At 42.0% G+C, this 27,435-nt stretch overlaps 2 protein-coding genes across 7 annotated transcripts; one reads left to right on the top strand and one right to left on the bottom strand.

The window, feature by feature from the left end:
- Positions 1–669: 669 nt before the first annotated feature.
- Positions 670–21,135, bottom strand: PFKFB2 (6-phosphofructo-2-kinase/fructose-2,6-biphosphatase 2). 6 transcript variants are annotated; one of them, XM_064497999.1, is made up of 16 exons: positions 20,938–21,128; positions 19,823–19,948; positions 19,568–19,664; positions 18,882–18,948; positions 18,657–18,731; positions 18,158–18,214; positions 17,227–17,351; positions 16,631–16,838; positions 16,251–16,397; positions 15,178–15,282; positions 14,366–14,495; positions 12,951–13,013; positions 12,299–12,372; positions 9,972–10,151; positions 7,689–7,711; positions 670–3,471 (listed from the first exon to the last, which is right to left on the bottom strand). In XM_064497999.1, the coding sequence occupies exons 1-16, from the start codon at positions 21,011–21,013 to the stop codon at positions 3,456–3,458; spliced, it is 1,569 nt and encodes a 522-aa protein (XP_064354069.1). In that variant the 5' UTR covers positions 21,014–21,128; the 3' UTR covers positions 670–3,455. The 6 variants fall into 6 exon arrangements, with proteins under 6 accessions (XP_064354069.1, XP_064354070.1, XP_025967550.2 ...); XM_026111761.2 differs by lacking the exon at positions 670–3,471 and adding an exon at positions 4,095–6,735 and having other exon boundaries at positions 7,689–7,748; positions 20,938–21,129; XM_026111762.2 differs by lacking the exon at positions 670–3,471 and adding an exon at positions 4,095–6,735 and having other exon boundaries at positions 20,938–21,129.
- Positions 21,136–21,206: 71 nt separating this feature from the next.
- YOD1 (YOD1 deubiquitinase) lies at positions 21,207–26,046 on the top strand. The gene is made up of 2 exons (XM_026111974.2): positions 21,207–21,506; positions 21,760–26,046. The coding sequence occupies exons 1-2, from the start codon at positions 21,299–21,301 to the stop codon at positions 22,464–22,466; spliced, it is 915 nt and encodes a 304-aa protein (XP_025967759.1). The 5' UTR covers positions 21,207–21,298; the 3' UTR covers positions 22,467–26,046.
- The last annotated feature ends 1,389 nt before the right edge of the window (positions 26,047–27,435 follow it).

Genomic DNA, 27,435 nt, shown 5'->3' with positions numbered 1-27,435 from the left:
AGCAAGAATAATCAACTTCAAGCTAGTCAGACTCATTTTATTTTAAGTCTTTTTCCTCACATCTCAATTCTCCCCATCCTCGACAGCAGAGATTGAAAGGATTTCACTGGAGTGACTGCAAACATATTTTTTGTTAAAACAGGATCTAAAGATGACATGCCAACAAGCCCCTGAACTGCAACTCCATGATTGCAAAGTTAGCAGTGCACATCTCAACGGACGGGCCTGCCAGACGGACAGTATTTACTAAATGGGACAGCATGCACTGCCATGTCTGGTACTAAAAGAGGATGGAGATCAGTCAGGGGAAACCTCCTCTTGGTGCAATGCTAACAAAGTAGACAAGTCCACTTATCACACAGCTAAACACAATTCTTCATAAACTATTAGAGTGTTTTGAACACAACCTGTGTCTGCTTAGCATAGGAAGACAACTCTGGCATAACTGAAAGCACAAGCCTCTTTTCTAATCTTTAAATTCAGGTAAGTTGCGCAATCTTTATTTATTCTTTTTGCATGAATAATGGCCATGAAAGTCAGCTGATTTCAAGGAAATACCTGGCACAAAACACTCGCTAGCAGGTTTCAGGCTGGGGAGATCTGTGCACTCTCTGGCATGACACACTTTTACACATTTTGAAAGGTAAAATAAAGGAGAACAGACCTGTATTTAGGCTTTAACTAAAGCAGAGGCATGTATTCTGACTTCTGTAGATGCGGCCAACAGGCTCCATCCCACAACCCAGGAGACTATTGCCAATAACGCTACTGCCCAAGCAAGTAGCTACTGGATAAGAATATGGGACCCGAAGTCAACGATCCAAAATTTCTGTCACGGAATGGATTTTTAGCAGTGATTAAAGAGTTAGGACTGCCAATATATGAGCAGCTACATTCATGAATTCTGGCATGTAAAAATATATATTTGTTTTGTTACAGCCGTAACTACTCAATGACACAAATATAATTAACTTCTTAGCGCTGTGTAAATTTATTACAGCATATTGTGCATAAATATCTTACAGTACATTTCTATTCATCTTTCCTGTACAGCAGAAGGATTTATTGCTAAAAGCAGCCTGTCTGTTCAGGTGCGAGTTCATGCATTTAGAGGATTACTCTGGAAAGTGACAGTGAATATTACTATGCAGTAGACTACAAATCTCTTCCTTCACAATATTTTCTCTCTCCCTTTTTCCTAGCTTATTTCTAAGCACTATAAAATTTAAAAACAAAGAATTGATTATGCTACCCTTACAAAATGCAGCAACAAACCTGCATTTCAGTGGGAAGATCCTGCAGAACAAAACTAAAAAAAAAAAAAACCCTAAAAAAAAAATCAAACTTTCTCACCCACTGTGAGTTTCACCTCTCTACAGAGTAATTGCCCAAGACCAACATACCATTTAAGTGCCTCATAGATCCTAAGATGTTGGGATAAGTGCCTGGGCTATTGATGTGGCCCCTCTCTATCACAGCATTACCGAGTTAAAATACTGAGAGTGATTAAAACAATTGGGTTTGAGCTCTCAAAATTCCACAGTAAACCTCAGGCTTCCGGACTGACGAGCTCCTTGGCAGTAAAGGCAAAAAAGAGGCTCTTCTTTAAATAAACTTCCTGGTCTACATTTTTCAAGCATACACACCTCCTTTAGATATGCCCAAAATTTATCTACACATTTAAAATAAGCAATTTTAATCCCAGAAATTCTGGGGCTCCTATAAATCCTGCTGCAGGCACTGGAAACAACAGGCATAACAGCTAATAAAAACTGGTTTCCTATTCAGGTACCTAAATGCTCATTTCTTTACTTAATTTTAGGATTCCAAGTCTGACAATTTTGCCTTTATTACAAGGAAAATAGTAGGAGTAAGAAAAAAAAATGGAGGTTTACCTAAACACAAGTTAAGGTTCACATGAGAAAGCTATAAAAGCTGGGGTGTTGTTTAACCCACACCTGTGCATGGGGATTTAAGTAATAGCTATCACACTAGCTTTGTTGCAGATAAGTTTCACTATGTGCTATCTACTAGAACAGCTTAAACTATATGAAAGGCAGCATTATAAGTCACTAACTTTCACAGCTCATTTGTATCCAAGTTAAAAAAAACCCTAAAATCTGGTACATTAAGAAGTGCCATAAAAATCATTTGCTTCTTACAAATCCTAAATGCATGGCCCTACTGCTCCTAGACACTGAACAGAAAACTATATTCTGATTTTCCAGCATGTTGTTTCATTGTATTGCAAAGAAATTGACTCAACTCATTCACATACCACATTCCTCAATAACTTCTGAAACCAAAAATAACTTGAAAAATAGAAAACACTTTTCATAATGAATGTTACTCAACTTTTCTCTACAACCCAAGTTAAGCCCTATGGATGCAGTTATTCACAAAGGAGCATGCAGGCACATACATCCCACTTCTTCTCAGAGGTATTGGCTAAGGTAGGTAGAATAGGACAACAAATACAGAATCTAGGAACTCCTATGACACAGTAAGGAACAAAATGAGGCAAGTTTCTGTTGTAAGAGAGAAGCTTCCGCAAAACTTAGGAAAACAAGCAACAGGGTGAGGCTTAGAACAGGGTGCAAAGCTAAAGCACGATTTGAACAGCACTGGTAACTAAGCTATTTCTACAGGATAACATACACTTTTTCCCTTTTGCTCCTCAGTGTGATAAGTTTCACAAGATTACCTGATCTTACAAGTGCCTTTTGTTATGCTAGATTCAAAACCCTTCCCAAAATATAAGAACATGTTCAGATCTGGAGATTCAAATCAAAAAAGTCAAAGAAAAACCAAATGACATCTGGAACTCTTTCAATAGTTAAATTAACACTGAGTAACTGTGCTTGAACTTGAAAGACAGTAAGAATTAAATAAAAACTTGGACATTAGGTCTGATGAGAACAAATCTTCCAAACAGAAGCTACTTCAAGTGTGAATTTGACCATTTTGTCCTAATATACTGCAATTACTTCTTCCAGCTAAGCAGGAAGAGAGACATCAGAAATTATTTTAAAACGCCAGAATAAGTTTGCAGGACCAAGCAGCATATGCTTTCCTCGAGAAAGCACAGGAATACATTAGGCCACACGCTGGCCTGCAAGCCAACACGTGTACATGCACACACACGCACGTTAAAAGCAACTTGAAAATCTTCATAATAATTTTTCTTCAATCCCATTGATAGACATTTCAGCATTCAAAAAGGAAGAGGAAAAAAAAATCACAGATAAGCTTTAAAATATATTTCAAACAACATTACTGGCCGAAGTGCCGAATGGCTCACTGTGCTTCCAGATGTCTAGGGACGGCGGCTCCAGGCAACACGCTGGTTCCAGTAGTCACAAGGCACAAGAGTCCCAGGAGCAGATTTTTTGCCCATGAGGATATCTGTGGAAATCTCAGCCATGTTCGAGATGAAACCAGAAACCTCTACACCGTTAAACCAGCCATCCGCTACAAATAAAAATAAATTATACAAATTATAACAAGGCAAAAAAAAAAAATCATGAAATGATAAACCACTGAAATCAACACTGACAGCATAGCTCAGTTTAGTACCAGCTAAAGACGGACAGAAAAACAGTCACTTCCTAGCAGTCGGCTGGAGGAGAGCCCAGACAATTTCATGTAATTGTTCTACTAACAATTTGCCTACGATAACCTGAGAAATGATTTATTTACTTCTGTCTGAACAAACAATTTCTTGCTGAAATCTTGCATTCTTATTTGCAGGCTGTCCCACAAAGCTTTCCTTTGCCCCCTCTTGTCGGATACTGGTATCTCTGAGCAGTCCCCTCACGCCTGTCACCCTTCAAGGTTTTACACACCATTTCTTCCCAGGGTGAGGCAGAAGAACCACAAGGTGTTATTTCAACTCAGCAGTTTTGCCTGGGAGATGGACTTGAGCTTCATACCTTCAGACTAAGAAGTCTGAATTGTTTCACACCTTGCATCATTCTTTGACCTCTTACAAAACTCAAAAAGGTATGGTTTTTACTATAGTCTTACACCTGAGACCAAGTATATTAAGATTTATTGGAGTCTCTCATAAAAAGGCAGGCAATAATGAAGCAGAGTTGTTACTCAAGGTTACTTAGTTTTATTTATCTTCTCCACAGGAAAATACATTTCTAGGACATATGTAGGAAACATTACAGTAATCATTTTGCATATTAAGCACACAAAATACTCTCAATTTTGTGATTAAACTCCCTCCATTGCCTCATTGATGCTCAGAAAAAAAAAAACGAGGAACACACTCACATCAGTAGAAGTGAATCACACATTTACAGATGCACAATCTTACAAGTTAAAATCTGACAGTCAGGATTTTCTAAAGCAGCTGTAGTTCATTCAATGTCTTATAGCCCAAGCAGAGAAAACATTGTGAAGGGATCTGAACTGCACATGTTAAGCACCACTCTGCTCTGCTGCAGCATTTTTGGAGACCACAAACTGGTATGTAAATCAGTATGTGCAAGTTGCCTTGTTACATAACCATCACTGTTTTGCAATGAAGAAATAAAACTCGCACACCAGTTTGCTGACATTTAACAGTAGGCATCGAGACTTAAAATCCAACATTCAGGAAATTCGGAGACCAAAGGTACTTTCCAGCTGTGATTTAAAAAACTAAACAGCTTTCCCAACAATTCACTTGACACTTAAAGGGGGGAAAAAAAAAAAAGAAACTGCCATCAGATATAGAATTGATCTGTAATAGCTGCTCATATGGTATTTTCTCAAGCAAAACATCACTAAGAAAGGAGGGAGTCTGTACTGGAATCAAGGAAGTTGAACCAAGTTCCCTTCGCTTATCTGCAAACCCTCCTAGGAAATTTTTTTAAACATAGAAGAAAAACAAACACTTGAGTGCAGCCTTAGAAAAGGAAGTTTGCAAAGCTGGCATATACATCCATTTCTAAACATAAAGCTTCTCTTGGTTCAGAGTACAAAGGCAAAGCTGAAGGGGTAAGTAGGGCTTTGCTATTCAGCCTGGGGATAACTTTTCTGTGACTTCACTTTAAATTAACGTTAGTCAATACAGGAACAACTATACATCAGCAATGACACAGGCTCCCCCATCCCACGTTCTTCCTCCTTTTCCCCTCATCTTCAGCATTAAAGACTCCGAACCCTATGGAGGTAAGCAACACAGGAGAAACGTGCCATTTTCGCAGAATAGCATTTCCACCAATACCCAAAGCAGCCATCCTAATGGATGAGATGCACTAGAGCAATATGCAAGCTTGACATTTTGTGCGCTACTGCAGCTTTGGCAGAACAGTCACACTGCTCTGTCATTTTAATAAAACTTCTCTGTAACATTATTAAAAATATCATCACAAACTCGAGAAAATAGGAGATCAAAAGACACATGAATTTAGGACCAATCACATAGTTTATCTTAAGAAATGTGTACAAATGCTATGTAGAAAAAGACAGCGGAGTTGTATTGAAAAAACATTGGAGGAGCTTTACTTCAAGAACAAAGTGTAATGAAATTCAAATTTTGAAGTTCCAAATTGCCAAATACATTCAAGTGAAAGCTTCTCAGACCTGGGGAGAGAAATTTTACTTCCACCATTTCTATATGAAGTTGCACCCTTCCTTGCTTGAAAAGAGATGCTGGTCATATCCTAAAGCTGTAAGACCTGCATCTTAGCATTCCAAGTTTTTTGCATCTTGCATCTGAGTGAAGTAAAAGGAAACTCCCTAATGAAACCCTAATCTTCCGAAATTGAACGAGCTACTGTTTTAACTTTTTTACATTAAATCCAGTTCTACCTCTGAATTTGAAACCAAAGCATCAGAAGGTTAGATGATTTGCCCAAAGCCACAGGTCAGAGGTGAGCATGGGAGCAGAGCTTAACATTTTGCCAGCAAGAACTCAATTGAGGATTCATCTCCGGCAGCCCATACAGAGAACGGTCTGAAGGCCTTTCTCCGCTACCTGTGCCCTTACCAGGTGAATGGTTTGTCTCATCTCAGAATATACCCTTAGGCAACGCCATCCCTTTAGTGCAGCAGTCAACACAGCGTTGCATGTCAGAAGCACTTTCCAGGCATAGAGTCAACCATTCCCGAGTGCAGGGAGACTTCACTCCATAACAGCTGGACAGGCACAGGACACCTTCCACTCACACCCCAAAGTCATCAAAAGACTAACATTTATAGCAGAATAGATAAAGTGCACAAAGCCTTCCAGGACAAAAAGGCTTCAGAGAATGGTAAAAAGCAATCTATGGTTTCCTAGATACATTATCACCAAAGCATGTGGAGCAAGCACACTACCGCTCAGATGAGGAAGCAAATATATTGCAGGAACCATATATCAGTCACATGTCTGCTAAGAGCCATCCCATAGCTCAGTACGGTGAAATTCTGCGTAGTATAGTCAGCCCCACAAATAAAATACCTGAAGTTGCAACATCACACTTTTACAAGACAAGAGCTTCAACACTGATGCACTGTACGACTTGAAACACATGGTAAATTTAGCAAGGGACATTTGCAACAGCCATTGCCCCAGGCATCAGAGCAGGAACAGGCCTCGAGGCCAGCAGGGTAGCTTGAGAGCAACGCAGGCGCAACGCGAAGCAAGGGAAATTTCCTGGCCGCTCTGTACAGGGCGCCAAAGGCCTCTCTCTCATTTGACTGCCTCACTCAGAGGCCGACATAGAAACCAAGGTTTCACAGGTGATGCTTGATGGCTCCCTGGAGAGAAGGGGTAACAGAATTAAACATTCTCTTTGCAGGGTGTGAGAAAGAGGCACAGTCCCGTACTCTTCACCCCCATTTAAATACCCCTCCAATGGGATGCGACAGTGAGGAGTCATGATGACACTTGCCACTAACACAACCAATTTCATTCACAAAATGGCTTTCCAAACACGCTCCCCACACAGAGAGGTTCTGAGAACCTCCTTCCACGGTGCTAATGTCCATTAACTCTCTTCAAGTCACTGGAAACTGAGCGGAAACAGCAGCACTCCCATACAGCCTATGAATGAATGATCCTTGCAAAATCCCTGTGACAGATATCATCATATCCCTGTTACGGGCAGAGAAGAGCCAAGCAGCTAGGAGACTTACCCAGGACTCAGAGCTAGTCAGTACATGAGCTAAGTTACTCAGTACAGCAGTGCTAATGCAGAGTACTCTGAAGTCCTGTGGAAGGCTGTATTCTTCCATCAACCTCTCTGCAGACCTCTTTTATTCACCACAGTTAGGGACTAGGCATAAGATCAAATAAATTACAACTGTCAGCCCCTTCGCTACACATAAATGTAACATCCTGTGGCATAACTCTGAAGCTGTTGAGTATTAAGTAAGTCTGAGAGTTAATTCCAAGAGAGAATTTAAGGCTTCGGATGTTAGTCTCTTGGTCCAGGGACTGTGCAAGTTTGGGGTGAAATGCACTCTTTCGCAGACAGCCGACACTATGCACCAGTAAGTCCAAGAATGGGTCTTGGTCCTCATAAAAGATTCCTCACCCATTGAGAGCCCTCTTAATGACAGGATTACTATATAGCAAAAGACTGTCTTCTGCTCCATGCATTAATCTGTCTTCCCCCAAAGGGGTTTCCATGCAACTTTAATCAAGAGAATTCCTACTTGGTAAAACAAAACAGAGAAAGTACATACAAGCTGTTTTCAGTGGTACTCACAGGCAAGCATTTCCCACTTGAGGCTGCAAAGGAAAAAGAAACAGCACAAGATAGCTCATACTGCATTTGAATGAAGATTTAAAAATAATAGTAAAAATACTGAAGCAAATGACAAAAGAAGTGAAACAACCCCAAGGATTTCACGCCAGGGAGCGATCGCTGCAGGCTTGTATCAGAACAGCAGCTGATACAAGTCATGGAAATTTCACACTAAGACACCAGTGACTTTCAGTCACACGGCCAACTTCTGCGCTGCACACTCATCTAAACGGCTCCATTCAGGTGAGAGTTTTCAAAACTGCACACTTCACTACTGTCCACACTGACTTGAGAAGAGATGATTTTTAAATGCTCTTAAATTTCAATGTTTTAAATGCTAAAACATCACTATTACAAACATTATAATTACAAACAGTGAGCAGTTTGGGTAGGAGCAGGGGATCTCCGTTTTGGGGTTGTGCAACTTCAGAAACTGTCAAAGGACCTGATTTTTTTTTTTAATGAAAGTTTAAGAAGTTGAAAGTGTAAATGCTGAGCATGCACATAGAGCCAGCACACAGACTTCCACTCTGCACTTACTGGCCTTACACTGTGGACCAATCCCTTTTTGCAGTTCTTGGGTTGAAAATAGGCCTAGTGAATGCTCATGAACAAACAAACCTCTAAATGGAAAAAATTATTTCTAATCCCTGCTCCCCCAATATAGTAACATTAAGTTTTGTGAATTTATTTTGTTTAAATAAAGGCTAAACTCTAGGCTTAGCTTCCTAGCAGGTGGCGTACAAATACATAGTCCTGATTATAGGTTGGGTTAATGACCTCCTGAGAGCTCACTGCCATGCAAATTAAGAGTATTCAGGATTCCCAAGGTTAGGTTCCTCTCTACCTTGCTAAATAACAGTTATAGGCCAAATTCACACCTAATGCAAAGGTCAGAAGCCCTGGGATTTTGAAGATGTCTAGGCTTCATGCTTATCTTCACCAAATATGAATACAGCAGCAACATTCACCTCTGCTGCATGGTCCCTTCTTTTATTGTCTGACCACTTAACCTGCTCACAGGAAGAAAGAGAACAGGAGAAGCAGGGCTTATTAAATAGCCTGAAAATATTAAGCTGTAAAATGTCCAAAATTAAAACTATAATTTTCAACAGTGATTTAAAAATAAAACAAAACCCCTTCCAAAAGAGCCATACTAGGCTGCTCTACTAGAGGGGGGATTTTCACTGCACTGAGTTGTCCTGATGCTACAGACAAGGAACACAACCTGAAAGTCCAGAATGAGGTTTCCTGTCTTGCTACAGGGGCATCAAGCCCAGGGCATACTGATTTCAAACCCTGAGCAGCAGAAAGAATTGCTTTAATAATGACAGTTGAATCTAAAGAGAGGAACAAAATGCATGAGGAACCCAGCCAGACCACCTCTAATTCCCTTGCATGACTCTTATCTGTCTCGTGTGACGGAAAGCAATGCACAGCCAGCTCTGTCTGTGGTCTCTCCTTTGCAACAGTCAGCAGGCAAAAGCAGCAGCATCTCTGTGAACTCTGGGAAACAGAGCCAACAGTCAGCAGCTTGCTCTGCTAGAACTGATAGGCTCCTCAGCACAACCCTTGGCAGAAGTGGTTGAGAGGAGAAACCAGGCACAGAAAGGCTTCTAATTTAGCAAAAAAGAGAAACAATTTCATACAAGCAAGTGGGTCTTCACAGACAGAACTGATGAGGATCTATGTGCATTTAAGCCAAAAGAAACATCAAGTGTCAAAAACAAAGCAGCTTTAATTTTTAGTTTTAACCCAAACACCGGGAGCCCAAATTACTTTTGTTCAACAGGCTACTGACATCAGGATCTGTGGAAAAAGGGGCACCAACAAAATTATGAACACAAAGATTTCCTAACCAGTTACATTAGGGCTAGAGGAACTCTTGGCTGCATTGATTTTATGGAATTTGGACAAGCAGGATATCTACAACTGTTTCCAACTAAGCTCTGGCTGGAAAGCAGTATATTAGTTAGAATTAACCAGCCTCCCAGGAAACCCTATTATCCTGAGGGAGACTCACCTGCATGGAGCCTGATTTCTTAAGCCTCTGGTACCACCATGGAGTCTGTAATCTGGAATGATTTTCCAGTGGGAACAGGGATAACGTACAAGACACTAAGGGGGGGATCTGCTTGTATTTCAAACAGGACCACTGGTAACTGTGGGTGAGTGACGTTAAGGGTTAGTGGGGAGTGGCCGTAGGAAGGGAGAGCATAGGCAAGTTACCACTCAGACACTGACTTGCAGCCGTGGCTGATCTGCCCCATCTTGAGCTTCCGGGAATAGGAAAGACCCCAGCAGATTGAGAGGCTTGCTCCCAACACTGTAATTTCTTGGGCGCTTTATTGTGTCCGCACTGGCCAGCGGTGTAAAGCTGTTTCTTCTCATCCTTACAGGGGTTTGGCTCTTTGGAAGGTTGTTCTGATTGAAAATGGAGGATATCACAAGGAATGAAAAGTGGAATCACAATTTTAAATCATATCGCATACCAGCATATTTCTGATATCTTCCACCTGCCATAACTCGCAGAGCTGAGGCCTGTCATTGAATCCAGACCAACAGGCATCAAACCAAAGCTCACAAAAGTCTAGAGACTGAATCCTCTATGCACAGGACCAGAAGAGGCTTTGGGTCAGCAAAATCCCTCATAAGCTTTGTTCCAAGAGTCCAATTTTACGCTAACCTTCAAGGTGGTGGCAGTACTGTGCCATCAACAGCAGAACTAAACCACCGCCTCCTCAAAGCTGCCCAGAGTGGTATGCCGGGCAGAATACATAGCAAGCAATGCGAAACGACCTACTTTATTGGTTAATCTAGCTTAGAGAGTGCACTGAGAAGAGTGCATTTCTAGCAGTTTTACTTCCCTTTGTGATTTTTTGCTTACTTATTTTTACAAGAAATTTGGAAAAAAAAATCAAATAGTAAACTTTCCCATCTTTGTATTTATTTTCAAAGCAGCCGTGTGTTGCCCAAGTAAGCAAAGAATAACAGAAACTGCTAACTTCTCCAAGCAAGCATCAATGATTTCAACACAGGAATCATATAGAAGTAGCAAAGCAATAAATGCCTTAAACTAGAAACCACCAAAATGGTACTAGTCACAAGAATATTGCTGAATATCTTCATTCAACATTTTGTAGCCAGCCAGTTTTTAGCTTTGTAAGACCATCACCCCATGTGCAGATTTTTCCATGTCCTGTTTATGATTCTGTTGGCATAAGGGGCTATTAGTGCTATCTCCCTCAAGCTAGGAAGCAAAAGTAACTATCAGAAGCAATAAGCAAAGAATTCTTTTCACCTTTGGAGCTCTTTATAAAACTCCCTACAAAGATGAAAGGCAGCTAAAAGCTAAAATGTACTAAAAAAACTTAAAATATGACGCATTTGCATCGGATTTACTGTGAGCTAACATAATCTAAGTTTGGTTCATGGCCTTTAATTGGGGAGCCTAATTGCAGGCAATTGCTAAATAGTATCCCCTGATGCCTGCAGTTGCTATGAGAGATTTGTCCCTGCAAAACAAAACAAAACTATGTTTGTAAGAGTGAGCACCTAAAATAGTAGCAACTTCTACAGATTTAGTACATATTTATGTGCTTTACTGAACAAGGTAGAGGGTTGAATGTTTATCTAAGTAATCAAGGAGACAGGACATTATAAATAAAACTAGCATAATGCCGCTAGTCACCAAAGTCAATAACATATCCACTACTATTATAAGACTATTCATAGTGTAAGGGAGATAAATTTGACTCAAAACTACTTCGGTTCCCTACATTTTGATAGGCAGTTCAGTTTCACCCAGGTCTTTGTTTGCACAGAATACTTTTTTTTTTTTTTTTAAATAAAAAACTAGGAAATCTGAAGAGACAAGGGTAAAGGAAAAAGATCTCTAGTCTCTTGGGTAACTACAAACAACAAGCAATTGCGTCCTTCTGTTGAATTAACTAACAAATGAGTCTTGTACTTTTAACTTTCTATATAAAACACAGACACAGCAATAGCCTTGTCCTGATGACTACAAATACTGATAAAAGCCACCGAGAAAAAAAAAAAAAAAAACATACCTGAAGGATTTGAATGGCCTCAAAGCCCTGCCTAATGCTACTTATGACTTCATAAACAAGAGAAAGCTCACTAAGATAACGAGAAAAAATTCACTTCTAATATTTTGACGTGTCTTTTTGAAATTATCACATTTCTAATACAAATAATAAGCATCAGCAACAAATACTTCATTAAAAAATGAGAACAAGACCCTGAATTTAAAATGTGTGTCCTAATGAAAATGGCTTCACTTTGACAACTCTGCTTTTTAAACGTGTCTCCTGCTGTTTTTGGAAGCAAATTAAGTACCTGATAAATTCAATACATAATTAGCTCTAGACTATATTTCTAAAGCATATCTTTCTGGTCACTTGAAAGAAGTCAACATTTCTAACAAGGCTAACATTTCTAAGGTGTTTAACAATCCACAGTGATTGTTTTAGTGTTTTACTTATTTTTAAAGAAGGCAAAGATTTTGAAATAGTCTGAACTGAAAGCCAGAATTTGGTAGAAGGACTTACTGAATTCAAAGAAGGTTTGTCACGGTGGGTGTTCACTGCTTCAACATTCAGGGTTATTGTTTCCACTTTACAACCTTTACCAAAAAGAAAGATAAAGTTATGGGAGGAATTTTTTTTATTTTATAATCATTTAAAAAAAACTGTCAAAAACAGCTCATGAAGTCAGCAGAAATAAATCCGTTGTTTATTTATGAGTTTAGTTTTTAAAAAACTAACAGTTCAGCCTGTATTAATAGAGGATTTTACACTTAAATTACTCTCCATTTTTGACTTTCACCATGAAAGTACAGCTACAACTTACAGACAGCCACGTTATCTGAATTGCATGTACAGACAAAAAACATTTTTATTTCACTGCGCAGACAAATCCAAGCTTGGAGGAACAAGCAGGCATCTACGTCAACAAACAAAACCCACAGAGAAGTGTCATTTATTTAAAAGAGAAGCCACAGGAGAACACTCACGTACACACAAATCAGAAGTCATGTTTACCTCTCCCTTGTCCCCTCAAAAAACTCCCACTAGTCAGTATTTTGTTAATGTTAAAAATATTACTCAAATTATTTACAGCAATTCCTTTTGCTTCTGCACATAGAAACAAACTTGCTTGTCAGATTCATACACACTCACATAAGAAAAAGAAAATATTTACCATATGCAACTGGAGTGAGTTTGAAAATGGTATGAAGGGGGCACCTCAGATATGGTAATTCATCTAGGACAAAACCAGGAGGAGTTAAACATTGCATGCAACCAGGAGAGCACAGACATCTACCAGAAAGGCGTGCGACTAAACTTCAACTAGACTCTGCTATGGCCTAAGCTACAGATCGAACTCTTAGCCCTTGAGTAGTTTCATTAATTACAAACAGATGCATCACATGCTTAAAGTGTGGCAAGTGGGTTAATTCCTGGCACAACTGGGATCATCGTATTTCAAATAACAAATATTTAATTTCAAATATACAAGCTCATTGCCCAGTGCCCTGTTTGCATCCTCTCAGTGACCACAGATGTCTGCTGCAGATGCTACAGGCTCCCAGGGACCACTGTCTACATCCACTCCTCAGCCACAAGCTGTAGCTAACCCTTCCCGACTTCAGCAGGACATGGATCTTCATCCCTTAGGGCCAGCACCCATCCCAGGGCAAGCAGCTGTCTGAACAAGTGTATACTTTATTTTTATTGTATAGTGCCATCCAGAGGAAATAGCTCTAATAGCACACCTATGAAAAAAATATATATTGCAGCAAAGTGCTACAAGAACCCAAGCACTTGAAATTATTTAGCTATCTGCTTTGCAGATCAAAGATCATAGGGCAAATTTCTTATATTTAGCTGGTTTTCAATATCCCCAAACAACATTTTGATTTTGCCACAGATTCTGACATTTAGACTGGCTGATCATTTTCTTTCTCTGAATAACCTTAAACAGTACTGTTTCCGCAATATATCTGCCTATGAACAGATAAAACTCCATACCAATCAGCAAATACTGCTATTTGCAAATTAAGGATGAATTGAACCAAAAAGTAATTATGAGACACACTGAAAATTAATAAAGGAAATTGTAGCAGATGAGAGAACTAATTTCCAGTATAGTATACTATCCAACAGATGCATTTCTCAAATGTGTAGGCCTATTGCCAACCCTCACAATCTTCACAGACTACCAGCATATCAGAAAATGTTTTCCTTTAAATAAAAGAGGAGGAAAGAGTCCTATAAAGATTATGTAAATGCTACTAGTTGAAACAGTTCCAGAAACAATGGTCATGTGGAAAATCAGCAGGCTATGTTTGGAAAGGACTTGAACTGTCTTTTTTCCACTGCATTTCAGTGACCTTGGAAAGACAGCTTCTTGCAAAGCACCATGTACTGCTGAAATGCAATGGTTCAAGTACAGTTTTTGGGGTGGAAGTTTTGCTTTATTTGTTTTGTTGTTTTTTTTAAAAGCAGATTCTCCTTCATAAAAATCAAAACAGTAATTACAAGACACCCTTCCAGAAGTTCTATATAGGAAGCAAAAATAAACCAGCCCCTAACGTCATGGGTTTATTTTCGTACCTGCACTCTTGTCAAGAAAATAAGCCAACAGGCACCTCATAACTGCCTGGTGGGAGATAACGAGGACATTGCCCTGACGTTCTAGCTCCATAATTACTGGCTCCAGGCGCTGTACCAAGTCCTGGTAGGACTGAAAAACAAAACACAGGAATTTTTCAAGGGTTTATAAACATAGAGTCTCAAAACAGAAGCAGTACTTAACACAACATCACATTCAGGAAAACGTCAGTTACAATATTAAAATGCAGAAGTCATGGATGATTCAGTAAATACAGGAAAAGCAAAACAAATAGCACTAGGTAAAATTTCACGTTGGCAACCCTCAGATTACAGGAAGATTCAGACTACTCAACTTTTAATGAATGCAACGAGACAAACAAATAAAATACTAAATTATACATTTAAAAGGGTTTGTGAAGTAAAACCAGAAATGACTCCACTCCCCACCCACAATCGTTTTCTTCCGAAGACTGTTTGAAAAACAGTGACAAGTCCAGCCTCAGCCAAGTGATGAGATCCATGCAGAAAACCCTCTGTATCAGACAAAAAGTTTCAAGGGAGTCATAAGGTGGCCCTAGTATCATGACTGAGCGGTATCATTTACACAGGACTATAAAGGAAATCAATACACCTTTCATCTAAAACTGAACTGGGGATCCTAGTATTTCCAACAATTTCTCAAATAACTCAAATTCTCAAATTCCTCAAATTGGGAGGAATTAAGTTAAAATCAATTAAAAACCTTTGATTCTACACATCCCGTATTTGTTCTACATATATTGTAGTTTATTAATATTTCTAAGCATCTTCACCTCTCCTCCAGGATAGCGATAAAGATATTTCTCTTGATCCCTCAAGGCAAACTCATCTGGATACTTGGCTTCAATTTCTGCATAGGTCATTTCTTCACATACCCCCTGAAGGAAGTGGAGCTTGTTACAACAAAGTTCATTGCAACAGATGCAAGACAATGCAACAGAAAAGAAATGCAAGTAGATAAAGAGATTACTCGTCTTAACCATGTGACAAAAGTGTCATAACGGACATAGCCATACAGAATTTGAACACCAGCACTTGTGTGTCACCTTACATCCAGGCTGGTTTGAAAAGGATGAACTACCTGCACTTTTTAACATATCTGCAGTGTAAGCAAATACTGACATCTTAAGATGCACCCAAACCCCACAGCCAAAAGAGCAAGAGATCCTGTATCTAAACCACCTACCTGAGCCTTGCAAACATGAGGGATTGTTCAGTGAGGTTTTTTGGAAGTCAAACGAAACCTGTTCCCCCAACCCCAAAACGAGGTGCCAAAAGGTAAAGCAATCAGTTTGAGATCACAGCGTGAATCACTTGAGCAAGCTGGAAATGCTAAAGAAATCACCCAGAAAAGCTAACAGATATTTTCCTATAAATTATTACTGCTGTTTTCTTGTTTGGTCTTTGTTTTTATTTCAAAATGTTTGCAAGGGATCAAAACAAGTGATCATTTCCACAGCAACAATCTTCCAATTTCTTCTGCCTGAAAGAATTACCGTGGCAGTATTAACCTTTGTCCATCTACAAGGACTGCACTACAGTCAGGTGTTGCAAGTGCCTGGGATCCCGAGTGTTGATTTTCCATTTTAATAACAGCTGGACATGTCTACAGCAAGGTCTAACAGTTACAGATATTTTCAGCTCGGTACCAAGTTATTCTATATCTCGCAATAATGACGACTGGAGTGCATTATATGCAGATATGGTTATAAAGCCTGACTGATGATCAGGAAATAATTAGGTTTATTATGGTAAATTTGTTTTAAAATTATATTTTAATCTAGAAAACTCAAAGACTTCAATCACTATTTCTAAGCCATTCTCCCCCTCCAGCCTCCTTACTCACAGCATCAATCTCATTCAGGATCTTCCATTGCTCATAAGTGACCCCTAAAGACTCAGCTGTCTGAATTGTCCTTTTCAGCTGGCTTGTCCAAACCTTCAGGTCAACAATTTCCTGCTCTTCAATGAACTTCTTCAGAGCCTGAGCAAACTAGAAAAAGTTAGAGGAGGTTAGGAGATAGCAGGAGTAACTGCTGTGATTAAAAAGCATTATTTTAGAGGTTCTGGTTGAAAGGCTGGCCGATCTCTTTGCTGGTGTGACCAGAACAAACGCCGCAGGACCGTACCTACACACTCTCACAAAGAATCAGCTGCAAAGCCAGGTTCTGATTGTGTTCACACAGCACTAAAAATACAGCAATCTGGCTCTTGCCAAAAACATACCTGCTTCCCATGTGGTGACAGACCAGAATCCCCACCAATCTTGCCAACAAGATTATATTCACTCTCACCATGTCGGCAAAGGTAGATGGTACGTGGCTGGACATGAATGTTCATTAGGTAATAGACGATTTTACTCTGGATGTAATCTTGAACTCTGTTTACTAGGAACCGCTGTCCCACATTGATCACTTTAATGAAGGAAAGATCTCTGGAGTCAACATAAAATAAGAACACCCACACGACTGGTTTTAAAAATGAAACATGTGCATATGCGGGTGTAATCTAGCTATTTATCCTGTAATAAAGGCATCAGCACTACCGCTTGGTAACTTCAGCAGACAGAGGAGACACTGAACTGCTGTGTTTAAGCAAGGAGCTGTATTACACTGCAATACACTAGAGAAAAATCCTTTCAAATCACTTGGCATCTGAGGGTATCATCTTCCCCTGAGCAATCTCACTTTGGGAAAGCAGAGGCTTCAGCACAAGCATTACAGCATGGTGGGCCAGAGAACAAAAGTAACAAAGCAAAGCAGCACTCCCACGCACAAATGCATGAGCAAGGACAAAATACGCTGTAGGACGTTGCTTCTTACCTGTCATACTCATCAGGATCAAGAGGCTGGTAAGTAACTTTGTAGCACTCTATCCTCTTCAGGAAATCGTCCATCACGTTTTCTCTGTTCCTCTCTGGGTAGTCGGGGCTGGAGACTTTCACTTCCTGAGCAACAGACAGTGACACTTTGTAAAAGTTAAGCAAACTTTACATGAGCAAAAGCAATGCTGAATAACACTATTCTTCTATTTTGAAACAATAAAAACATTGTTTAATGCTGCCCTGTGGAAAACCTGCTCCTGGCAAGGAAACAAAAGGCAATTCTACAGGGCACGCTGTGGCACTTGGCCCCCCGGTACAAACACAGCTGACTTGCCTTTTATTTCACCCCTGCAAGCCACTTACTGCATATCTTCCCATGACAATAGAATCATGCTTCAAGGTCAAACATTTCATGGCTTCATTTCATTTCCAAGCTCTTATGTAAATAACTGCACCTTTGGTTTTTGTAAATCTATAAATGTTAACTGCTTATATTCTAGGTGAAACGTAAGAACAAGGCTCTCACGCATACCAGACCGCACACATTGTTAGAAATGGATACTCCTTTCCCTGTGCTTCACGCAGGACTAGAATAGCAAGGTGACAACCACAGAGCTTTGGCCTACGGTTTCCCTTCACGGTAGGGCCACCAAGCTGACAAGCTGGGACACTACAACCGTGCCCGGTCATAACCAAAAGTGGGAAGGAAATTTCTAACGAGAACGAGAGAACAGCCCAACGTAAACATAACAGACATACGCAGTAAAGCTCAGACTGGGATTCAAACCTCCCTGGAATTAGGCATCTCTCTACTACCAACGCTCTGCAGACGTTCCTGTAAGCTATAGCAGCTGGTGAACTTCCACAAACAACATCAAAACTCCTACAGTAGGATACTGTTAGCTGATCCTGGAAAATGCACCACCTACCAGGATATTGGCAGCAATGACTTCTGGATCATCACAAACAGACTCCACAAAAAACACCTACAGAGAAGGCAATTAAACATATTTCAGAGAATCAAGACCTCTATCTCAAATCAAAAATCAAGAGTTATTACTCAAGAGCAGTAATGTTAACACAGCTCTCAAGTAAAACAAAACAACAACCTGAATTACCCTGGGGATGAATTTAGTTCACTCTGCTTTGCCCCAAAACCAAGTTTTCCCCCTTCTTTCAGTGCAGCTCATGACTGTTACCAGTCTCCTTAGAAAAACATCCCATGTCCCTCAGGACCCTTGCCCCTCAGGACCCTTGCGAATTAAGTGCTCTTGGCTGAAATCAAAGGCAATTTCCAAAGCACAGGAACTAAGTTTTACAGGGATAACAGCCCAAATCTGTTACCACCAAACCAAAGTGCACAGGGAAAATACTCCAGAGGAACTCAGTGCACCAATTCTGATTACAAATTAAATACAGGACCATTACCTTAAAAGCATTTTCTTTAGCAAAATTTAAGATCAGATCCCGCCTTTCTCGAGTTGTGTTGGTTGCATCAAACACCTACCAGAAAATAAAAAAGTAGCAATGAACAATTTTATCTAGGGCTTTTAAATCAGCCCCAAATATTACAGTCAGGGTACCAAACCCCCTGGACAGCTTTGAGGAAATCAGATGTGAAACCACCGTAGTTTTAATCCAGAAATGTCTTACAGCTATTTGCCCACATTCCTCCATGAGATAAGCTTTCACATCTTCTAGAGCCACTAAGGCACACCGTCTGCAGGAGAGAAACAGGTATTGTTACTGCTGATGTAAAGTATTCGGATTCCAAGTCTTGTGAATCACTGCTCTAGTACCTATATGGGGAAAGATTTAAGTATCTTCTCTCTCTCTCTGTCCCTATGGGGCACCCCCACATTTTTCCATCAGCCTTGGAGGCTCTGCAGGGCTGAGTCCTGTTCAAATTCCCATTTTGCATGTCCTTGCTGCTGTTCTAAGAGCACTTTATCATTGCTGTAGTCAGAGACTCTTTGCAGAGTCCTAGCTTTGGGTGCCCTCATGCTAACGCAGGAAGATTTTGAGAGCAAAAATCGACCCTAGGCCTCCTACCTGATCAGTTAATACAATCATAAGCAAACTGTATCTAACCTACTTTACATTTGATTCATCTTTGGGCATTCACAGTCTATGCTCTTTGTGCCATTCAGTTTCCCCTGAATTTAAGGCATCCCCACACACAGACCATTCAGCAGGGTTACTGAATGGGCTGCAGTATCTATTCCCATGGCTGTCTGTGGACACTAAATGTCAGTTGTGCTGCTCAGATACATATGCTGCAAAAACCTTAGGATAACCAGACTGTTGATGACTGGTCAGGCCCTCTGATGCACACTTACTTCCGGATTTCCATGGCTTCTTTGTTATCATGCCTGAAGAAATCATAGGACTTGTAAGACTTCACTGCCTCACGGCGATATACTCCTAAATTAAATACTTCACACACACAAAAAAAGAAACAAATGAGATTGACGGTATTTCATAGGCAAATCTCGCTTCATTCTAGGCAAAGAGCAGGATCAGATCCCTGCCTCACCGCCCGCCCCCGAGCCGGGCGCTGATGCTCGGTGGCTAGCGCAGGACCTCGCACGCACCTTTGGTGGGCACTCCGATCCAGTTGAGGTAGCGTGTCAGCTTCTTGGACACGTATGTCTTGCCCCGCGCGGGCAGGCCAATCATCACAATCAGAGTAGGAGAATTGGTCATATAGGAAGCCCATGCTGCGGAGAGAAGGGTCTGTCAGAGAGCAAAGAGCGAGCCTGAAACCAAACTCAGCCACAACGCGGCTCCGCCAGCTCTCCCCATCCACCAGACACAAACGGCCACTGTGTGCAGCGGACAACGGGCTCAGTGTCATGTCGCTGCGGCTAATTAGGCACTGACAGCAACCGCCGGACCACTCCGCGGTCTCCCAGGTGCTAGCTAACGAAGCAGCCCAGCAACCAGGCACCTCTGTGATTAATACACGTCTTCTAGCATTGACAATGTATACAGATTAGGCAGGAGCTGTCAAGGGCATAAGAAAAATGTTGTTAATAACGTGGTCACATTCGCGGTGAAAATGGAAAGCAAATTCACAGATCCGGACCTGAGAGAGGCAGGTCCCGGGGGGCAGAAAAACAAACAGTGAAGATGCGTGATTAACGAAGGCAGGTGCAGCAGCAAGAAAAAAAATAAAACGGGAGGGTTTAAGCAATACAAGAATACCGACTGGATTGGAAGGGGGGGAGAAAAAAGGCACTTTTACACAAAAAACGCAGAGCAGCGTAAAGATAAGGATCGCCGTGCAGCCGGCACCACCTCAGCATCCCCGCGCGCCTGGGCGGCGATGCCAGCACCGTCCTCTCCGGGGGCGAGCGCGGGGGCGGCCGCGACCCCAACCCAGCGGGAAGGAGCGGAGAGGAGCAACGGTTTTTCTTTTTTTCTTTTTATTCTGTTTCTTTTTTTTTTTTTCCTTGAGGAAAATCAGGCTTTTTTAAGTAGCAGGTGCACAAGCAGCATTATCCCGGTTAAAAAATATATAAGTATATATATATAAAATTAAAATACAGGTATAATATAAAAATATACATATACATTTTTTAAAATATAGATATTAAATGTAATTTTATAGGTATATGTTATTCCTCCTCCCCCACCCCTTTCTCCTGAGGAAGCCGAGAGCGGGGAGGGCCGCGGAGGGCTGCCGGGCCCGGCGGCGGGTACTCACAGCACTTCTTCTCGGCGCCGCGGAGGGGCCCGGCCCGGCCCCGCGGCGGGACGCCGTGCCGGGGCGCCGCCGACATGGCTGCGGGGCCGCGCGCGCCCGCCGTGCCCGCGCCATGCAAATCGCATGCAAATCGCCGCCCTCCCGGCGGGCGACGCCGCGGCCGACGTCACCAGCGAGGGGCAAAGGAGCGGCAACGACGCCGCGGCGCGCGCCCCCGCTTCGCCGCCCTGATTGGCCGCGGCGCGCGGCAGGGCGCAGCCAATGGCGGGGCGCGGCGTAGGGGGGTGGCTCTCGCGAGAGCGCGCGGCGGCGGCGGGAGGCGGAAGCGGGGCCCGGTCGGTGCGGCGCGGCGCCGCCGAGGATGCTGCGGCTGCGCTGCAAGGCCCGGAGCGGCACCCACCCGCTGGGCGGCTTCACGGCGCACTCCCGCCTCCGCGACATGCAGGCCGCCCTGGCCGCCCTCACCGGCGTGCCCGCCGCCGCCCAGCGCCTCCTCCTCGGCTTCCCGCCGCGCAGCCTCGACCTCAGCGACGGCGAGCGGCGCCTCGGCGACCTGGGCATCCACTCGGGTGAGGGCCGCGGAGACCCCCGGGGGGGCTGGGGGCCCCGGCGGGCGGTTCAGGGCCTGGGAGCAGCCGCCTCGCTCTACCTTAAATCAACCACGCTCTGTCAGTGCGCCCGGTGACATTTCCCACCCAAATAACGCGCTTTTGGGGAAAAAACAGGCATGATCCCTCCCGCTAACGAACCCTTTGCCTTAGCAGCGTAGCCACGTTCCTGTCTCCTCATTTCTTTCCCTTCCTCCGCCTTTATTTCCGGCAGGCGACACCCTCATCGTGGAAGAGGATACCTCCAAACCCAAGACCGACTCACCCGTGTTCGCGAAGAGAACCATGTCCAGCTCGGCGAGGGAAGCGGTGCCCGTGCTTGCGAGGCGGGTCGTGCCCGCGGATAACTCCTGTCTCTTCACCAGCGTCTACTACGTGGTGGAGGGAGGCGTTTATGATCCGGGTTGCGCTCCAGAGATGCGCAGCCTTATAGCCCAGATTGTAGCAAGCGATCCCGAGTCCTACTGTGAGGCAGTGCTAGGAAAGACCAACAAAGAGTATTGTGAATGGATCAGAAGAGAAGAAACTTGGGGAGGAGCCATTGAAGTATCCATTTTATCCAAATTTTATCAGTGTGAAATCTGTGTGGTGGACACACAGACGGTCAGAATCGACCGTTTTGGGGAAGACGCTGGTTACACTAAGCGGGTCCTTTTGATTTACGATGGGATTCATTATGATCCACTTGAGCGTAAAATCCCCGACTCGGACATTCCTCCCCAGACCATTTTCTCTACAACGGATGATATTGTTCTTGCACAAGCATTGGAGCTAGCAGACGAAGCCAGACGGAAGAGGCAGTTTACCGACGTGAATCGCTTTACACTGAGGTGCATGGTGTGCCAGAAGGGACTAACCGGACAAGTGGAAGCCAGAGAACATGCCAAGGAGACTGGACACACCAACTTCGGAGAAGTGTGACACCTACATGAGGATGGTTACATCTACTACCTCACTGGTCCAGAATAAAATTCTGGATTTTCGCATAAGCTGTATGTAATCATAAAATTCCGTTCACAAAGCTTGAAAAGCATATTAACTTAATGATGGCCAAGACACGCGGGTTTGTTATGGTTAGTGTGCGGGTTTACAGATATGTATGCGGTAGTGACTTTTCTAGCTGATTTGAAATAGGCCTCTTCTCACATGCTGGTTTATAGTAATTTGGCAGGTGGTATACACTGGCAGCTAAAGCCTGACTTCTGAGTTAATCTCTGTGTACGTGATCTGAGTGGACATACAAACAGGCTTGTTCAACACTAAAGTAAAATCTAGCCTCTAAATGACTGAATTAGTCTCTCAGTATTATATTTTCAGGGCAGTTAAACTGGTCTAAAGGCTTGGGAAACATACATATCAGCATTACTTATACTAAGAATTGGACTCTGCACATACAAGCAGTTGTTACAAGGCAGACTGCTCACTTGGTGCACAGTTTTTAAAGTAAAGAGTACATCCAAAGCTGCCCTATACTGTGTTACCATCAAAAGTAGAATGTATTGTTTGTGTGAAGTCATGGCTTTAGAGAAAAAACTGGCCTCTAAGCTTTAAGATAGCCTTTTTAAAATTAATGAGTAGATCGTTAAGTAATGAATAAACCTATTAATGCTCCATAGGTAGTTTTTAGTTGCTTGAAAAATAACTATCAACCCCTTGGTGTTTACACTGCATCAAAATGTAGGCATGTTTCTTGAAATACTTGGATTCTTGTTCCTAGTATTATTATCTCAGATTCTGGCAAGAGGGAATATGGTAATTAGGAAAATAATTTGCATCTGTTCAACACATTTAAATAGACTTTACTTGGGTATAGCTGATCTCATGGCCACAGTGTTAATAAGCTGTACCAGATTCCAAATACTGTAAATTAGCACTTTAAGGTATAGTTCTCATTCTTTACAGGTAAGAAGTTTTGTCCTTTTTAGAAGGGTGGAGTGCTCTGCCAAAAGGGAGGCTTGAAGTTTCCTAGCCTGCATTCTGCCTTAATGAGTTTGATTTGTCACCCATGACTCTTAAGTAGCAAGACTTTAATTCTGATAATGAAGGGAGCAGTTTAATTTCATAATAAATTAAGCTAGGTAAACTGCCCTGCTTTTCATATTACTCAGAATCAGGGATGTTGAAATTGGTTTAACAAATCTTACCTCACAGTAGGGATGTGAGGCTGAGTAAGTGCATGGAGATCTTTTAAAAGGTGCTGTAGAGGTGCATATTGCTGAGTGGGATTTTCTTTTTCTTTGCAATGCCTGCAACACATACTTGCATTAATGGATTTTAAAATATTCTTAACCTGCTCTTCTGTTACCGAGTTACCTTCTTTGCACTTTTACAAATGGGGAGCAAGAATGTGCATCCTCAAACAAAAATAAGCCCACTTTCTAAATGGAATCTGAGATTTAGTTTTAAAGGCCTCTGTTTATTAAGGCAGGTATCTAAACTCCTGGTATAGCAAAAGCTTCCTTTCTATAAAGGAGATTTCACTGAAGTTCTCAGTTAACTCCCAGGTGGACCTTGAAATACTGAGGGAGTATTATTGAATTTGGAATGTAGTTACATGTAAGTGCTTTGCTAAATTGAGGCATGAATAATTAAGTACAAAGAGTAGAATCACCAAAAGCAGTACAGACCCAGATTCTTTTTAATTCAGTATTAAAGTAAATATTAGCATTGTTGGAAGTTTCATATAGAAAGCCACTTAGCTTCCAGTGTTGAACCTCACTTTGCTTTTAGCCTATCATTAGAATAAATTATTAAAAACAACCCTTGAGAAGCTGATGCTTATAGTTTAAGGAAATACCTGACATTTCAAAGGAACTTGAAGATTACTCTGTTCTAACTACTTGAGATGAAATACTGTCTAGGAATGAGACCAAGAGACTATCAATCCTAAATTGTATTCTCAGCTTTCGCACTGAATAGGTGAGATGTCTTGGACAAGGAGCTACTCCTCACCATTTACCATCTATAAAATGGACATAGTATCTACCTCAGAGATGTGTACAAGGTGACTGTCTTTGGGTGTCCTTGAAAGACAAGTGCTGTAGAAGTGAAAGATATGTATTTATTGTCTGCCATGTTTGTAAATGTATTGACTTTTGGGAGCAACTCTTACAGTTTCTGTTGTCTGGCCTCAATTTGTCAAAAGACTTGACAAACTTCTTCACAGGCTTGCTGAGTTAAGTTTTTAGCTTTGTATCCTGAGTGGATTTTTAAAAGTGTGTAAAAATGTTTTTATTTCTCAGTTGCAGTATTTTTGAAGTTACCTTTATTTAATCCAAATTATTTAGCTTTGCTATATCACATTTGCATAGCCATTCCACTAAAAGTTTCCCTCAAATTGAACTGATACATGTCAACATCACTGCCTGGATGTTTAGTTGCATAAAATAAAATCTGTTCTGTTAAAAAATAGAAACTGAACTGCTGTAATTCATCTTTGTAAGAGTTCATAATGTTGGTCTGACAAAGTCTTTCAAAGAATAAGTAACCTGTGGTATTGATGAGTTGAAAAACATTATGCAGTTCTCCTAAGCTCTCCCAAGCAGAAAATGTCTACATTATTTAAAATGTAAGCTATGGAATACATTCAAAGTACAATTTCCTTTAAGTGTTGTAAGTGTTAGGGTTTTTTCTAATATCCATTACCAGCATTCACCTGCCCTTATGCTACAGTTATGGAACTACCACAAAAATGGCATCCTGATGTTAGTAGGATGAATTTCTGAATATCACTAATTACTTGCACTGAATGTTATTAATTGTACAGGAAGATGTTAGCTACAGATATTTTAGAATGGATCTACTGTGGGACTTAGGCTCAAGTGCTGGCAGGGAGTAGTGTCACCTGTCCATACCAATCCAAAAAGCCTGCAAGATGTAGGCTTATGTCCTTACCATATAGCTTTTCCCCACACAAATTTAAAGTAATCACTGGTTTTCCTTGCTGAATACTTCAGCACAGAGGCCAGTGATCAAACAGGCCCTGGCAACTGAAGTTTTTAACCTCATAGGTGGGCCTATTAGAAGTTGGGTTGTATTAGTACTGCTTTAGAGGTCTGTTCAGTTCTGGATCTTTGATTAAAGAGAATTTCAGTTTCCTGGTGCCAGTCTGGCTCTTTCACCAGCGCTAAATTCCTTCTGTAATTAAAGAAGAGCCTAACATACTGTAATCATGTGGCCTTTCACAAACATTTTATATTATGTGAAGAGATACACATCTCGTGGTTTTAACAGCACTTTAAAAGCTTGTCCAAGTTTACATGTTTAACAGAAGTTGAGCAAGGACTTTCACTGATGTAGGTAGAGCGTGTTCCTGTTGCAGTAAAACCAGTGGCTTTAACAAACAGTTTCTAAAATCTTAGCTACCAGTGTATTCCAGTGGTGTAACATTCTGTTGTTATGTATCATCACAGTACACCTGGTTTGGATGAGTCTTTTTCCTTAAACACATGCCCCAAGTTGCAGAAGTTGTTGATGCACCAATAAACATGACTGATGCATGCATAGTTGTTTGGTGTAGTCTGTGCCTTGGTTCTTGAATTTCAGTTTTGCATATATTCACTGTTATAGTCACATATATTCATTATATTCACTGTTGCTCACCAGTGCATTTAGGTCTTTACATCCCTATATAACATGCTCTTAGAGAAGCGTACATCAGCTTTCTCCTCTGTCTCATTGCTCCCCCCTACCTTTGACTCAGTCCTAGTAAGAGAGGGACTCTGCCTCCCAGTCTCTTCAGAGTGAAGCTTCTTCACTAATGCACACATTTGTTGCTTTCTTAACAGTAGAATACTTTGTATTTGACCTTCAGAGATCACCTAGTCCAAACCCCCTGCTCAAGCAAGGTCACCTGGGACCCAGTCCAGACAGTTTTCAAATATCTCCAAGGATGGAGACTCCACAACCTCTGGGCAACCTGTTCCAGTGCTTAGTCACCCTCACAGTAAAGAGGTTCATGTTCAGACAGAACTTCCCATGTTTCTGTTTGTGCCCATTGCCTCTCATCCTATCACTGAGCACCACTGAAGAGTGTCTGGCCCCATCCTCTTTACACCTCCCTTCAGATATTTATATGCAGAAGATTCCTCTCTCCCCGCCAGTCTCCTCTGTTCCAGGATAAAGAGTCCTGACTCACTCAGCCTTTCCCCATGTAAGCGACTAGTGCCTTAATCACCTTAGCAGCCCTTTACTGGGCTCCCTCCAGTAGCTCCATCTCTCTTACACTGGGGAGCCCAGACCTGGGCACAGTACTCCAGGTGTGGCCTCGCCAGGGCTCAGTACAGGGGGAGGACCGCCTCCCCTGGCAATGCTCTTCCTAATGGAGCCCAAAATACCATTGGCCTTGGCTGCAAGGGCACACTGCTGGCTCAGAGTCAACTTGCTGTCCCCCAGGACTCCCAGGTCCTGCTCCAGAGCTGCTGTCCAGCAGGTCAGCCCCCAGCCTGTCCTGGTGCATGGGGTTATTCCTCCCTAGGTGCAGGACTATGCACTTCCCTTTATTGAACTTAAGTTCCTCTCTGCCCATCTCTCCAGCCTGTCAAGGTCCCTCTGAATGGCAGCACAGCTCTCTGATGTATCAGCAGCCAACTTGCTGAGGATGCACTCTGTCTCTTCACCCAGGTCAGTGATGACTAAGTTGAACAGGATTGGACCTAGGACTGACCCCTGGGGTAACCACTAGTTACTGGCCTCCAGCTAGACTTTGCACCACTGATTGCAATCCTCTGAGCTCTGCAGTTCAGCCAGTTTTCAGTCCACCTCACTGTCTGCTTATCTAGCCCATACTTCATTGACCTGCCCATGTTCATCTGCCCCTTAATCCTTGTCTGTAACTCTCAGGCAGCCCATCATCCACCCTTCGGCAGAGCTCTGTGCATTCCCACAGGAA

This window comes from Dromaius novaehollandiae, chromosome 27 (genome assembly GCF_036370855.1).
Source record: "Dromaius novaehollandiae isolate bDroNov1 chromosome 27, bDroNov1.hap1, whole genome shotgun sequence".
Classification (NCBI taxonomy): Eukaryota; Metazoa; Chordata; class Aves; order Casuariiformes; family Dromaiidae; genus Dromaius; species Dromaius novaehollandiae.
This window is presented reverse-complemented; position numbering and strand designations above follow the sequence as displayed.

Bases quoted from the DNA above. Each gene is read 5' to 3' on its own strand.
- YOD1 (XM_026111974.2), top strand. From the start codon at position 21,299: ATGCTGCGGCTGCGCTGCAAGGCCCGGAGCGGCACCCACCCGCTGGGC. The intron at 21,507-21,759 runs GTGAGGGCCGCG...TATTTCCGGCAG, and splicing joins CGACCTGGGCATCCACTCGG to GCGACACCCTCATCGTGGAA.
- PFKFB2 (XM_064497997.1), bottom strand. From the start codon at position 21,013: ATGTCGGCGGCGCCCCGGCACGGCGTCCCGCCGCGGGGCCGGGCCGGG. The intron at 19,949-20,937 runs GTGAGTACCCGC...TTCTCTCCGCAG, and splicing joins CGGCGCCGAGAAGAAGTGCT to CATGGGCTTCCTATATGACC. The intron at 10,152-12,298 runs GTAAGTCCTTCT...ATTTTCAATCAG, and splicing joins ACAAACCTTCTTTGAATTCA to AACAACCTTCCAAAGAGCCA.